The sequence below is a fragment of the Nycticebus coucang genome, chromosome 3 (assembly GCF_027406575.1).
Source record: "Nycticebus coucang isolate mNycCou1 chromosome 3, mNycCou1.pri, whole genome shotgun sequence".
Classification (NCBI taxonomy): Eukaryota; Metazoa; Chordata; class Mammalia; order Primates; family Lorisidae; genus Nycticebus; species Nycticebus coucang.
Window position 1 is genome coordinate 97239995 of NC_069782.1, and position 15206 is coordinate 97255200.

Below are 15206 nucleotides of genomic sequence, written 5' to 3' on the forward strand. Positions count from 1 at the left end.
TTCAGAACCCGCACACAAAGCGAATGCTCTCATTCCACGGGAACGCGCGCGCCTTCTTTAGGCGCGCGTTACTGCCAGGCGCGGAGGGTGGAGGCACGCGCTGATTGGTTGTTCGCGGCCCGGGCCTGGGGCCTGTTCCCGCCCCGGCGACCGTCCTAGCGCGGCGATTGGTGGAGTGGCCATGCGCGCACATCGCGCAGCTCCGCGCGCCCCGCCCTGTGGGTTCCGAACTTGCTTGGGGCGCCGCCGGCGGCCGAGGGAGTGTGACTGCGTTGCGCAGGGCGCTAGGAGGCATTGTCGCCGTAAGTGGAGCCGAAAGCGGCCCGAAATGGGGCCACACGCTTGGTGCCCCGCAAAGTAAACGTAGTCTGAGGCTAAGCGTTGTAGGGGCTGGGGGAGAGAGGGATAGAAGTGCCCCGGTTTTTGCAGCTTATTCTCCCCTCCCCCAGGTCACCCGGTGGAAAAGAGCAGCAGCGTACCGGCCGCGGCTCTTGCAGTGCCAAGGGGCCTGGCATGCTCCGGCTCTTGCTTGCACCCTGCTGCTGGACCCTGATGGCTCGGGGAAGTGGGTGCAGCGGTGCCAGGGAATAGGGAGTCCGGAGAAGCGCTCTCTGGCGGGCTTCCATTCCCGGGGGAGGCGCCCTTTCTGGGAGAGGTTGCTGTGCATTTCATCCCCGAAGCTACACTTCTGGTTTTGCTTCCGCTTTGGGGAGCTTCAGACGCCAGTCCCAGAACGTGCCTTTCGGCCTCCGGGCAGCGCGGGAGCCCACGGCCCTCTACGATCACCAGTGTCCCCCACCTCAACCGGCTTTATTCTCTCCATTGCCCGCCTGCCGGTCCTGCTGGCTGTGGGCACCAGTGGTGAGGCGGATCCTGGCGCGTGGGGCGCGGGGACCTTGGCTGGCCACAGCGCAGAGTCCTGAGAGATGCAGTCCAAGGATGCTTAGATGTCCATAAAGTACTACGCGCGGGGCTCTCCGACCCCCGTAGCGCAAAAACGAGGCGCCAGGTGGCCCCGATCATGCCCCAGCAGGATTCTTTTCTTTGGATGGGAAAGTGGGTCAACTCTGCTCTGGTCTCAAGTGGGCCTTTCGGGCTCCTTGGGTTCCGTTAAGCTCTCCGTCCCTCACCTCCCCACCCCCTCCTAGCTTGGCATGGTCGAGAGGCCGGCTGGAGCCAGCGATGGGGCAGCTTGCACATATGGCTCAGGAGGCTCCAGTTGCTCGTTGGAGTGGCTGCCAGGCTCTAAAGTTCCCAGCTGACCACACCAGTAACTAAATATAGGAGCAGCTGGTGCAGACAGGGTGTCGCAGTGGCTCCTTTTTAGAGATCTTGGGACTGCAGTTAAGGTAGAATTCTTGCTGGTAAGGGTGGGAGTCAGGGGACCACTGTCAGGGTTTCAGCAAAAATTGCCCCTTCCCCAACTTTGTAGACAGGAGAAACCAGGTTATAGGGACAACTTCCATGAAACAGGACAAGTTTTTTTTTTTTTCAGTGTATTATATTCAAACTTCCTTTCTGCACCTGTTTAATCACCTGTTGGTAATGCCTTAGTGTGAGAAGCACCTAATGGTTTGCAAAGGCCTTTCTCAAAAGTTACATATCAGTTACTCCTCACAGCAACCCAGTGAGAAAGGTGGTATTTACATTTACAAATGGGGCCATTCCCAACACTGATAACTTTACAAAAACTCCTGTTGGATTAGGCTACTTTCCTCTAAAAAACTTGTGGCTCAGTTGGTAAGGCACCGGCCCCATATACCGAGGGTGGCGGGTTCAAACCGCACCCCGGCGAACTGCAACAAAAAAAATAGCCGGGTGTTGTGGCGGGCGCCTGTAGTCCCAGCTACTCGGGAGGCTGAGGCAAGAGAATCGCTTAAGCCCAGGAGTTGGAGGTTGCTGTGAGCTGTGTGATGCCATGGCACTCTACCGAGGGCCATAAAGTGAAACTCTGTCTCTACAAAAAAAAAAACAAAACTTCTCTTAGTTCCCTACAGAGAAACAGAAGACAGGTTTGTAAGTAATCTGGGAACAGTCTGGGTGCCTATTTCCCTCTCTGCCACTCTCCCAATCTCTGTGCATCCGCTGCTCAGACTCCATCTCTGCTGTTTCCTTCTGCCCATGCCATTGCTGTCTCTTAGTGGAAGCTTGTTCTGGCCAAACCCCCATCTCTGTACCTTTTGGCCCTCAGTGTGGGCCTTTTGGCCCACAGAGATCCTTCCTCAGAGATGTTTGTTGGTTTAAACATTTCCCAGGACCATGCTGCTTACTCTGAGGAACAGGGAGTTGGGGATCTGTGGAGAAGGACATATTTCAAGGGCAGCAGTAGTGTGCTGATGGTTCTCTAGGATGGAGAGTGCTTTCCTTTACATTTTCTAAGGCCACTTTCCAGTGCCTGGGATTAGCAGGGCCAGTAGTACCATCTGGCTGGGGTATCCTAAGCCCAGATCTGACCTAGGTATGCTGATGACCTGTTTCTCCCCTTCAGACACTCTGACTTGCAGCATGTGGGGTTAACTAGATGCTTCAAGGAGCCCTTAACCTGGGGATATGGGGTTATCCTGGAGCCCTGTGAATTGGGTTCTGGTTCTAGGAGGGTTACCTTCTGTTCTTCACTGCTTGCTCAACAGTGCTGATGTGTCTGTTGGGTTGTGCCCAGGACCCTTCTTTGCTGTTTCCAGCATCCTCTTAGGGGTCCTCAAACTTTTTTTTTTTTTTTTTGTAGAGACAGAGTCTCACTGTACCGCCCTCGGGTAGAGTGCCGTGGCGTCACACGGCTCACAGCAACCTCTTAACTCTTGGGCTTACGCGATTCTCTTGCCTCAGCCTCCCGAGCAGCTGGGACTACAGGCGCCCGCCACAACGCCCGGCTATTTTTTGGTTGCAGTTTGGCCGGGGCTGGGTTTGAACCCGCCACCCTCGGCATATGGGGCTGGCGCCCTACTCACTGAGCCACAGGCGCCGCCCAGGGTCCTCAAACTTTTTAAACAGGGGGCCAGTTCACTGTCCCTCAGACCGTTGGAGGGTCGGACTATAGTTTAAAAAAGAAACTACAAACAAATTCCTATGCACACTGCACATATCTTATTTTGAAGTAAAAAAACAAAACGGAACAAATACAATCACACTGCCGCATGTGGCCGGCGGGCCGTAGTTTGAGGACCCCTGCTCTGGAATATAAGGGCTCTTTCTTACTAGTGAATTTCTCTGATACCTAGACTTTACATTATGCCTGTGTCCATGTTGACCGGCATGATAGGGCCTCTGAGCTTGCCACCAAGGGTCAGATTTTTCATCAACGGCTTGAGGATCCCCCCTGGTGGTAGCTAGTAGAATTGCAGGAGAAGTGCCTGCTTGAAAGAAGCCTAGCTATCCCACCAGGGTTAGCATAGGCCCTAGGTAGCTTGGCGATTTACCTTTCTTTCCTTCACTCTGTGCTGTGAGGCCAGCATTGCCTCAGTGCTGTTCTTTAGAAAGCTCTTCCTTATCAGAATACAAGTCAGAGCTATTTCCTATCTTTCTTTCCTTGCTCTTCATTCTTATGCCCCATGCCAGTGGATGATCAGTAAATGTTTATGGCTCTTGATGATGAGTATTGGGATTGTGAAAGGAGAGGGCATAATGTGGTCGGAAAAGTCCTAGGCTGGGAATTAGGAGACCTGGGTTTTTATTTTTTTTGTAGAGACAAGAGTCTCACTGTACCACCCTCGGGTAGAGTGCCGTGGCGTCCCACGGCTCACAGCAACCTCTAACTCTTGGGCTTACGCGATTCTCTTGCCTCAGCCTCCCGAGCAGCTGGGACTACAGGCGCCCGCCACAACGCCTGGCTATTTTTCTGTTGCAGTTTGGCTGGGGCTGGGTCCGAACCCGCCACCCTTGGCATATGGGGCTGGCGCCCTACTCACTGAGCCACAGGCGCCGCCCCAAGACCTGGGTTTTTTGTTTTCTTTTTTTGTCTAGCTGATTCACCTCCCTTCTTGGGTCCTCAGTTTCCCCATTTATAAAGGGGTTAGAATAAATCACTGAGATTCCAGCAACACGGCTCTGGTTCAGGCTTAGAGCTGGTCCTAAAGGCAGCAGAGGAAGGTGTTAGGTCCAGTTCTTCACAGTCTTTTCTATACCTTACCATCCTACACTGGCCCACCTTATGCAGGTTGCCTAACTGGCACCTTTAGGCATTTGAATTTGTGACCCTTTTCCATTTAGACAGTATCTTAGATTTGTTGTAAGAGCCATTTGACCTATATTTATGTTTGAAACCCAAATGATGTCTGTTGATCCTCATCATCACCATTGGGGAATATTAACGAAGCATCTGTATTCAGTGTGTGGTGTAAAGCACCGGGAGAAACACAGTATCTGCTCTCTGCCCGGCATGCATGTGCACACATATGGCTCATGAATAACCCAAGTGACGTGTGCTCAGTCATTAAGTGCTGCTAAACTCGGAGGAGAGGACACTGAGGCAATCAGGGAAGACTTCCTGGAGGTGGAGAACTGGAAATTCTACTCATTCTTCAAATTTGAGTTCCACTGAGTTTTTTGTTCATAGTCACACTGGGATTAGATGCTGGTGTTAGATCTGCACATATATTGCTTTATTTTGTCAACTATTATTTATTACTTACATGTCCTAGCCTCTGAGGTAGGTAGGTAGATAGATAGGTAGTTAGATATATATATATAGTTCAGTCCTCATATTAAGGTTGGTATTATTAGATCTCCTACTCAAATGAAGAAAAGGCTCAGAGAAGTTAAGAAACTTTCGTAAGCCTTCTCAGCTAATAAGTGATTGACTTGGGCATTAGGCCTGTCTCCGTAAAGCAGTTTTTCTCCACTGCACCATATGTATCAAACTTCCAGAGTCAGCCTCTTTAATGAAACCACAAATAGACACTCAATTCACACTATGGGCCAGCTCCAGCTTGGCTTCACCTGTCTACTTGTCTAGTTGAGTACATGGGAACTTTTTCTTGGTATCTATTAGCAGCTCTGAGCACTGTCTAGTAGGCTAGCACCCTTAGCCCTTCTTTCTGCCCTTTACGATCCTTTACCGTTGGCTCTCAGAGCAAGTTCATTGGAGCTCCTTGAGCTAGCTGTCCGTGAAGCTGGGGTTAGGGCAGCTGTTCTCAACCTGTGGTCACGACCCACAGGAACTGTATTAAAGGGCCGTGGCATTGGGAAGGTTGAGAACCACTGGGTTAGGGTCTAAGGCAAAAAAAGGCTGCTAACCTTGGCTCAAGTTCATTCCTGTCAGTAGAAGGAACTCTGCTGTTGGTAATGTGGGTGGCTTTTGTAAAGTGAGCACTGAATGTGGATCTGGGTTGACCCGATTTTGCCACTTATTTTTTTATTTTGGCCAAGTCACTTAGCTTCTCTCTGTGCCCTAGTTTCCTTCTGTGTAATAAATTGGGAATTGGCAATAGTTCTGTGTCATAACACCTTATCATTTTGTCTTCCTCATCCTTCTTTTAGCTTCTTCTCCCCTAGTGATCCAATTTCCCTCCTCTCATTCCGTTCCCTCCTCCTCCCTTTTCTTGCACATAAACTCAGCATCATCTGATAATCCAGTCTTCTGGCCAACTGTAAATCCCAACTGGTCCTTATTAGCGCAAGGAAGGGAATTCACAGAGACCACCCCCATTCCCCACCCCGCCCGTGAGTGCTGATTGGCTCACAGGGCTCTAATTTGCCTTTGCATCCCCACTTCCTGCCATCCACTAGGAGCCTGGCAGATGTGGATGGAGTGAACAGGGGAGCTGAAGGAATTGTCATGAGGGGTGTGGACAGGGTGCCAGCTCAGAGGCTGGCTCCAGGTGTCTTTCCCCTGGAGTTGTTTGTGTTCCGCCTCCTCTCTACTGCCCTGCCTGTTGAGTGAGTCACAGGCCAGTGCACACCTGAGTCCTCAAGCCTGCCTGGCCACTGGTTCAGGCCTGGACCCTGAGTCCAGTGAGGTCATATATGTTGATCCTTCCAAAACACTGGTAGGGCCCAGGTGCCTCCACCCTCTAACAGGCAGATCAGCCCCTCCAGAGGCCGTGGTGGATGTGGCCTGGGTTCTGGGCTCTGCAGGAGGAGGTGAGTGACCTGGGGCCCCCTGTGCAGTCATCCTGGCAGCTTGGGGCCTGGGGGAGGAGGTTGCTGGGGGAGAATGCAGGGGTGGGGACCTGGCTGACAGTCGGGCACTTCATGGCCCTTCGTCTTCCCCAGGCACAGGCCCTTTTGTGAGCAGCAGACCGGCCTGAGGGCTGGCAGCAGGATACCCACGTCTGCATGCTGAAGAAGATGGGTGAGGCTGTGGCCAGAGTAGCAAGGAAGGTCAACGAGACGGTGGAGAGCGGCTCTGACACCCTGGGTGAGTGAGGGCAGGACTCTCCCACCTGCCCTGGGAGTGGTGGTGAAGTGAGCTTAGCAATGAAAAAGAAGAGAGGAAAGAGACAGTCTCACATGTGCCCTCATCCCACGAAGTGTTTTGGGAGCTGTCAGTGCAGCAGTGTGTGGTTTGTGTGTACTGGGTCTCTTTCTTAACTACGGGTCATGATCAAAGAGGTTTGAAAATCACTGGGCCTGTCTACTTGCCCTTGCACTGCTGATGACTGAGTATGTGTGCCTTTAGACCAGCTGGAAGTGCGGAATAGCCTCAGGGTATGAGGCCCTGCGCTGGCTGCCTGCCCTGGAAAGAATGAGGCCTGCCAGGCCCTGCTACCTCAGTCTTCACGTGAGGACGGGGTGGAGGAGCGGCAGCAGCAAAGTGGGTTTTTTTGAGGTTGCTCATCAGGGAGGCCCATCCACATTCCTTTCTTTCACTTGAATAGTGTTTTATGTTTTTTGCTTTGAATTGGTCATAGCATTTTATCCCATCAGTCACCCCAAGACTTGAAGCATTTAAGCAGATCATCCCATCTGATTGAATTCGGTAGACATTTATCAATCATCCGCAGCGTGCAAGGGACAGCAGGGGGTATAGTGCAGTTACCTGAGTGGATGTCTGTGTGTGTGCATGTGTCTATGTGTGTGTGCATGTGTGTGTTTGTGTGTGTGTTTCACCCACTAGAATGTGGCACCTCTCGGGAGCCACAGGCATGTTTTAGGAACCTGGAGGGCTGGAGCATGCCTCGGGGATGATCATGCAGATGGACGGATGGAATTTGAGTTAGGCCTTTGGTACACTAGAGGAATTTCACAGGCAGTGGGTTGTGTGTGCCTGTGTGTGTCTGTGTCTGTCTCTCACAAAGGGGCATTTCCATTGTGGTTACCGCCTAGCAAAGACCCAGGGATTGGAATGTGGGTATTTCAGTGGGCAGCTACTCATCAGGTGTGTCTGGAATGTAGGCTCCTAAGGCTGGAAGTGGAGGGACACTCAGCCTTCAGGGTGAGCTTGATCACTTGTCACTTCTTCTTTCAAGAAGCCCTTAGCCCAGCCTCCTCCACCCTGTTCTCTTCCTCCCCAAGCGAGGCTTAAGGGCAGGGAGCTTGTGGCCATTTGTACTCCCCACCCAAAAACACAGCCTAGTGCAGTGTCAGGCACTTTGTAATCATGTGGAAGTATTTGCTGAGACGTGCTGTCCTCTGCCAGAGGGCTCACTGCAGATCGTTGTTGGTGTTGGGGGAGACTTAAGCTGGTGATCTGTTTGTTGGCTGTGGGTCCTCAGTGATGGATTCTGGAATTCTGTACTACTCACTAATATGGTTGGTCAAGGCTCTCCCAGGCTTTGGGTCACAGGGACCTGGATTTGAATCCCCACTCTGCCACTTATTTGCCTGGTATCTTAGCAGATTGCTTAACCTCCCTGAACCTCTGTTCCTTCATTTATAAAATGGAGAATGGTAATTGTGTGTCATCAGGGTGGTTAGAAGTAATTGCAGTGTCTGTAAGGTGCTTGGCATGTAGAGAGCCCAGTAATTTTTTATTTGTACTATTATGAATATTTTTAATTTTTAACCTTTATTCATCTCTGAAAGCTGGCAGTGGGACCTAAGTCTTCCTCTATGCAAATGTACCTTGCCCAGGTGTCATCCAGCCAGGTATCCACTCAGCCTGCTTCTCATTGCCTTTGATTAGGGATTTGAGGCTTGGCGCCCGTAGCTCAGTGGTTAGCTGGCCACATGTACCGGTGCTGGCCACATGTACCAGTGCTGGCCACATATACTGGGGCTGGCGGGTTCAAACCCAGCCCGGGCCTGCTAAACAACAATGACAACAACGACAAAAAATAACCAGGCATTGTGGCAGGTGCCTGTAGTCCCAGCTACTTGGGAGGCTGGGGCAAGAGAATCGCTTAAGCCCAAGAGTTTGAGGTTGCTATGAGCTGTGACGCAATGATACTCTACCGAGGGCGACAGAAACACTGTCTCAAAAAAAAAAAAAAAAAGAATAGGGAGTTCAGTGCAAGTTGACAGATCTCTGCAGCGTGTAACCTATCCCTACCTTAAAATGTTGCAGGGGTGGACACATGAAGCCCCATCTCATCCAGATGTGGGAGGGTGGAGAGGTGGCAGGGGAAGGAAAGCTGACTTCTAACCAGGGGAGCGAAGGAAGCTTCCTGGGAGGGTGCTATGTGAAGGGGTGTTTCAGGAGGCAGCAGTGAGGAGGCAGGTGCTCTGGGCGGTAAGAGGAATGCACAGAGCTGAGCTGCCAACTGTACCATGGGGGAGGTGGTGAAGATAGTGCCTGGCAGGCAGAGAGTCTGGAAGGCTGTATTGAGGAGTCTGGGCTTCACCTTCTGGACCAGAGATCGCAAACTCAGATGCATTTGTGGGCCAGGTGGGGACCTGCCTGGGTGAAGTGTGCATGTCAGCTAGGGTACGGACCATGCCCACCAAGAAACCCAAGCAGGCCTTTGGCTGCCCTGCCAGACTTCCACTATGTCTGGGATTGAAACCCAGAGTATCTAGCACCAGAGCCTATACCCTCTTTCTACCGTGCAGCCCTGAGATAAGAGCAGATGGTTGGTCACCAAGTTGAGAGCACAAAAAAGCTCTGGTCAACTTGGGAGAATCTTTAGCCACAGAATCTTGCTTGAAGCTCAAGGCTTTTATGTGGAGGGACTGGGCTCTTAAAGTTACAGTTAAGCAACAGAGAGCCTTTGTGCTCTGCAGTGGTCAGAGAAGAAGTAAAATATCAAACTCGACCACTGTGAGCACCTGAAGTCCTACTCTTGGAAAGTGGACCTGACCACTAAGCTGACCACTAATCTAAGGGGGCTGGGCCCTAAGCCGTTAGCACGTACTGAGCACCTGCTGTGTACAAGCTGCTTGGGGGGCTCCCTAGGATGTGTGCAATGGAGTTCTGGATCTGAGACCAGCCTACCACCTATGAGACAGTGCAGAATTTATGCTAAACTGTATTACATGGACCATAAGTTGTTAATTCGGAGGTAGGAGATGTTGGTGCGTGCTGAAATAGTCCAGGAAGGCTTTCTGGAGGAGGTGGGAATTGAACTGGGCGTTGAAAGATAGGTAAAAATAACTATATGGTTCTCATGTAAAATAGCAAATAATCTGAAGCAGCCTAAACATCTAGCACCAGAAAATTGCTTAAATAAATTTTGTTACAGCTGTATAATGCCATTTATGTAGCCATTATCAGTGATACATAACATTTTGTCATATGCTTGAATAAAGATTGCCACAGTCTCTTGTATAACATGAACTGGAAAAAACCAAGGGTTCTAAACTGTAAATACAGCTCGGTGCTGGTAGCTCAGTGGTTAGGGCACCAGCCACGTACACCGGGGCTGGCAGTTTCCAACCCAGCCCGGATCTGCTAGAACAACAATGACAACTGCAGCAAAAAAATAGCCGGGCGTTGTGGCAGGCGCCTATAGTCCCAGCTACTTGGGAGGCTGAGGCAAGAGAATTGCTTAAGTCTAAGAATTTGAGATTGCTGTGAGCTGTGACGCTACAGCACTCTACCAAGGGCAACATAGTAAGACTCTGTCTCAAAAATAAATAATAAATAAACTGTATATACATAAGATACCATTTATGTTAAATGTGTATGTATATGTAGAAAAGAAAATAAAAGGAAATAAAACAAATACAAGTGGGAGTTAGAAAATACTATTCTGCATTTTTTAATACTGTACAAATGAATGTATTATACTTCAAAATTAGAGGGTAGATTTTAGGTAAAGGACCACCTGCCATTATAAGAAGGTGGAAATAAAACATGTGTCCCAACAACTGTCAAGAGTTCACGGGTAGCTCCTTTTGGAAGCCCACGACCCTGGGAGAGATGTGGGCTTCCCTGGCTCCTCCCTTTATGCAGGGCTCTGGCCCTGCCCTCTGGTGTGCAGTATGTGGCTGCAGAGTGCAAGAGCTCTGGTAGAGACTGGGCTGGAAGAGCTTGGTTACAGGCTTGCTCTCACCTTACTCAGGGCATCACTCACACTCTTCTAGTGCTCTCTGGGCACCTCCTGTGGAGGTGGAGCCAGCCTTTCTCGCCCTCCTCCAGGCTTATAAATCTCCCAGAAGTGGACTTCTTTCTGGCCCCAGTAGGCCCTCAGCTTGAGTTAAAGCCACTTTCCCGCCAGCCCCTCACCCCTCTTCATCATCATCAGCATTACTGTCGTAGAGAGCTGTCGGAGTTGTAAACTCTACAGGGTACTCAGCCTCTCTCTTCTGAACCAAGCTTTCTCTCTGTCTGGGTTTCCTTGGGTCCTGTGCTCCTGAAGGGCCCCAGCCTGCTCTCATCTTCCCTGTAGCCAGGCTGCCCTGTACCCCATTCCCCTTCGGGATAGAGGCTCGTAGGTGTGCTGTGTGCTTTGGGGATGACTTTAAAGAATGATCATTACTGCAGAGGAACAGGATTAGAGAGACCTGGGAGCAGGCAGGAAGAGCAGGCGTGGTCAGCTGTGGCATGGGACGGAGATGCTGACCAGATGGCAACAAGGAGAGACTGACACGTGGGCTGGGAAGGGAAGAACCAGTCTAGCTGGGGCCTGCTGTGTGTTAGGCTGCTGCACTGGGCACGTCCACATTCAATTTCTTTTATTCCTCTCTAGAGCCTTCAATACTTCCTGACTCTGAGGATTCCTGTCTGGGTGCATTTCTAGAATATTCTGAGCCATTAGCTCATGGCGTGTTCCTCTCCCCTTCTTGGATCTCTGTGCCTAGACTTTCTCCTGCCTCCCTTGCTTTCTTCAGAGCTACCTTCCCTTTTACAATTTGCGTTATTTGTATTTAACATGTTCACTTATCCATTGAGTTTCTAATTTTTGAGATTATATTTTCATTTTCAAAACTTCTACTTGGGCCATTAAAAAGTCTGCTTTAATATTCTCTGATTTCTCTTCAGATCCAGTAAATCTTTTCCTCTTAATAAAAATAAAAGAATTTAAGGAAATAATATCTTCTTTCTTTCTTTTTCTACTCCATTTTTTATTTGTCATTTGACTATACTTGTCATTTGGACTATACTTGTTTTTTAATCTTTACTGCTGCTTTTTCTATAAGAGGATGTTCTTAAGGGTCCGAGCCTGCTGTTCCCATTGGTTCTTGTTCTCAGCTGGGGGTTCTGACTTCATGTAATTTTGGACCCTGCACTCATGGGGGGGCGGGGGATGGTCTGTGTAATCCTGGTTTAGAGGCTGCTTCCTCTAGAGGGGTTGTGTTTGCTTCTAGCAAATGCCCTGAGTGTGATCAGTCTAGAAGCATGTCTTCTGTTAATTTCTCAGCCCTAAGAGTTTCTGGACCTAATGGAAGTGAATGTTCAAATCCTAAGTCGGAACAGGCCTGTGTTTTCAGAACCTTAGGGGAAAGTTTTGTTTTTGTTTTTTAAATTTGTCGCTTTTCAGACTTTTGGCTAAGATCAAGTGTTCTTTTTTTTTTTTTAATTTGGTGGATTTTTAATTATCAAAAAGATTTTTTTTTTCTAGTTCACCCCCTCACTGAAAGTAGTCCTTCAAAATCCCAGCTTTCTGCAGGGTCTTAGCTTCAACTTCCCATCTTGAGCAGACCTAACACTGTGCCTTTAAACTTGAGTCTCTTGGTTCCCCACATTGTCATACCAACCCCGGAGAGTGAAGGTTGGTACCTATTTTTTTTCTTTTCAGAGAGGGGATCTGGTTGTGACCCAAGCTGGAATGCAGTGGCATGATCACAGCTCACTGCAGCCTCGAACTCTTAGGCTCAAGCGATCCTCCCACCTCAGTCTCCCAAAGTGTTGGGATTACAGGTGTGAGTTATCACACCCAACCTCGCTATTTTTGATCCCTGAGGCTTGCTCTTATTGTATGTATTATACCAGACATCATTGTAAACACTTACTGGTGTTGACTTGCTTAATCGTCATGGCAACCCTATGACAAAGGTGATATTAATATCCCCATTTTATAGATGAAGAAGCAAAGCTCTGAAAGATTTTTTTCATCCAGTGTTTCTAAGTGGTTTGTTGCGCAGGGGTATGCAACAACTTGCCTCCTCTGCTGTGTTGCTTTTGTGGCGGTTTTCCTGTGTTCTGTAGACACGGGAGCTAGACTGGGTGGGTGAGGGATTTGTTGACACAGCTGTTTAGAGGAGGAGCCAGAGCTCATCACAGGTCTGCGGGGTGCACAGCCTGCTTTTCCCATACTCCCTGCTGCCCTCATTTAGGGGGTGGGGAAGGGGCAGGGGATGAAAAGGAGAGCTGAGAGAGATCCGAATTACCCGAAGTTCCCTCCTTCTGCACATACTTGCTTCTCCTCCCAGGTCTTCTTAGAGCCACAGTGGGCCCAGTTTTTCCTCCTTGAAAATCATTTCCTCCTTGACATCATTGTTAGGATGTCTTAAGTGGTAACCGGCCTCCCGGGCTGCTTCTATGGGCAATGTCCCTCAATCAGTTCCTTCATTCCTGCAGGCTTTTCTTTTTTTGAGGCAGTCTCACTCTGTCACCCTCAGTAGAGTGCTGTGGCATAATCATAGCTCACAGCAACCCCAAACTCCTAAGCTCAAGTGATCCTCTTGCCTCAGCCTCTCAAGGAGCTGGGACTACAGGCGCCTGGCTATTTATTATTATTATTATTTTTAATTAAATCATAGCTGTGTACATTAATGCAATCATGTGCTGGTTTTATATACAATTTGAGATATTTTCATCAAACTGGTTAACATAGGCTTCACGGCATTTTCTTAGTTATTGTGTTAAGACACTTATATTCTACACCTAGTAAATTTTACATGTACCCTTGTAAGATGCACCATACATGTGGTCCCACCAATTACTATTTTTAGAGACAGGGTCTTACTCTTCCTCAGACTGGTCTCAAACTCCTGAGCTCAAGCAATCTACTGGCCTCAGCCCCTCAGCTAGGATTATAAGCATGAGCCACTGCCCTTGGCCCCACTCTAGAGCTTTAAAAGTAGAATCCCAGTGGGGGGGCCTAGTGGTCAGTATTTTAACATGATCTCCATATGAATCTTTCTTGCTTTAAATTTTGAGAATCACTGGCTTACTATTTACAATTTAGAACTTCCTTCTTCTGGTGGCTTTGTGGGGCTGGGCAGGGGCATTGGATGTGTGTGGAGAGGATATGAAAGGATATGGAGATGGATGTGCTGTGTTCTGGGAGGGACCTGAGCAGCTAGGCTGGGAGCTATGAAATTATCCAGACCAGTGGGAGGAGGGCTGTGCCTCCGTTCCCTCCCTCCCTTTCTTCCTGGCTCTCCTTCTATACTCGCCAGCAGATGGCACCCTGACACCAGCCTAATAGAGGACAGGCAGCTGGGCCTGGGGACCTCAGCAGGCTGCTGCTCAGAGTCCCAGTCCACCTCCCTTCCGATATTTACATTCCTGTCTGACCACTGCAGGGACCTGATTTTGCAGCCCCTTTCTTGAGCAAGACTACTCAGGAAGCTCTCACTGAATCAGAACCATAACCTTTAGCTCTCACCATTCACAAAAATTAGCTCAAGATAGATAGCAGACTTAAACCCAAGGCATGACACTATAAGAATTCTAGAAGAGGCTGGGCGTGGTGGCTCACGCTTGTAGTCCCAGCGCTGTGGGAGGCCGAGGCGGGTGGATTGCCTGAGCTCAGAGGTTCATAACCCATATGAGCAGCAGTCAGCCAGAGTAAGACCCCGTCTCTACCAACAACATCAAAAACAGCCAGCACCGCAGGAGAAAGAAGAAAATCAACAAAAAAGGAGTACTTCAAACAAAGAAGAATGAACAAGCACACTGAAATTAAAAATAAAAAAAATTAAAAAAAAAGAATTCTAGAAGAAATGTTGGCAAAACTCTTACAGATCTCAGCCTAGGAAAAGAATTTGTGAAGAAAACTCCAAAGGTAATAATGGCAACAAAAAATAATTGATAAATAGGAGTTGATTAAATTTGAAAAGCTTCTGTACAGCCAGTGAAACAATCAAGAGAGCAAATAGACAAGCTACAGAATGGGAGAAAATGTTAATATGCTATACATCTGATAGAGGGCTATACCCACGGTCTACAAAGAACTCGAGCAAATAACAAGAAACAATCAAACAACCCCATAAATAAGTGGGCAAAACTATGAACAGAACTTTTCAAAAGATAGACTAGTGGCCATTAAACATATGAAAAATCCTTAACATCTCTAATCAGCAGGGAAATGCTAATCAAAAACCACAATGAGGTATCGCCTAACTCCAGCGAGAATGGCTTTTCTCAAAAAGTCCCCAAACAGCAGATACTGATGTGGATGTGGAGAGAATGGAACACTTATATACTATTGGTGGGACTGCAAACTAGTACAACCCCTATGGAAAGTAGTATAGAGATTCCTCAAAGAACTAAAAGTAGACCTACCATTTGATCCAGTGATCCCACTATTGGGTATTTACTCAAAGGGGAAAAAAAGCCACTTTATCAAAAAGACACTTGACAGAAAATATTTATTGCAGCACAATTTATAATTGCAAAAGTGTGGAATCAACCCAAGTACTCATCAGTACATGAGTGGATTAATAAAATGTGGTATAAAAAAAAAATAAAATAAAATGTGGTATATGTATGCCATGGAGTACTACTCAGCCATAAAAAAGGTGAACTAATACATTTTGTAATACCCTGGTTGGAACTGGAGACCACTCTCCTAAGTGAAGTATTATAAGAATGGAAAAACAAACACCATGTGCACTCACAATTAAATTAGAACGAATCAATCAACACTCATGTGCATATATGGAAGTAAAACTCAGTGGAAATCAAGCAGGTGGGAGGAGGGAGAAGGGGATGGTAAAAT

At 48.5% G+C, this 15206-nt stretch overlaps 2 protein-coding genes across 4 annotated transcripts in view; both read left to right on the plus strand.

Moving 5' to 3' along the window:
* Positions 1 to 15206, plus strand: part of PPA1 (inorganic pyrophosphatase 1) — a 295326-nt gene that overhangs the window by 106173 nt on the left and 173947 nt on the right. The window lies entirely within an intron of this gene.
* LRRC20 (leucine rich repeat containing 20) overlaps positions 175 to 15206 on the plus strand; it is a 93093-nt gene continuing 78061 nt past the window's right edge. The window contains exons 1-2 of one of the 3 annotated variants that reach the window (XM_053586458.1): positions 5936 to 6078; positions 6211 to 6355. In XM_053586458.1, coding sequence (XP_053442433.1) covers positions 6274 to 6355 — 82 coding nt within the window. In that variant the 5' untranslated portion in view covers positions 5936 to 6078; positions 6211 to 6273. Of the gene's footprint in view, positions 303 to 5935; positions 6079 to 6210; positions 6356 to 15206 lie in introns of those variants that run through there. The other 2 variants (XM_053586457.1, XM_053586456.1) reach the window with 2 other exon arrangements.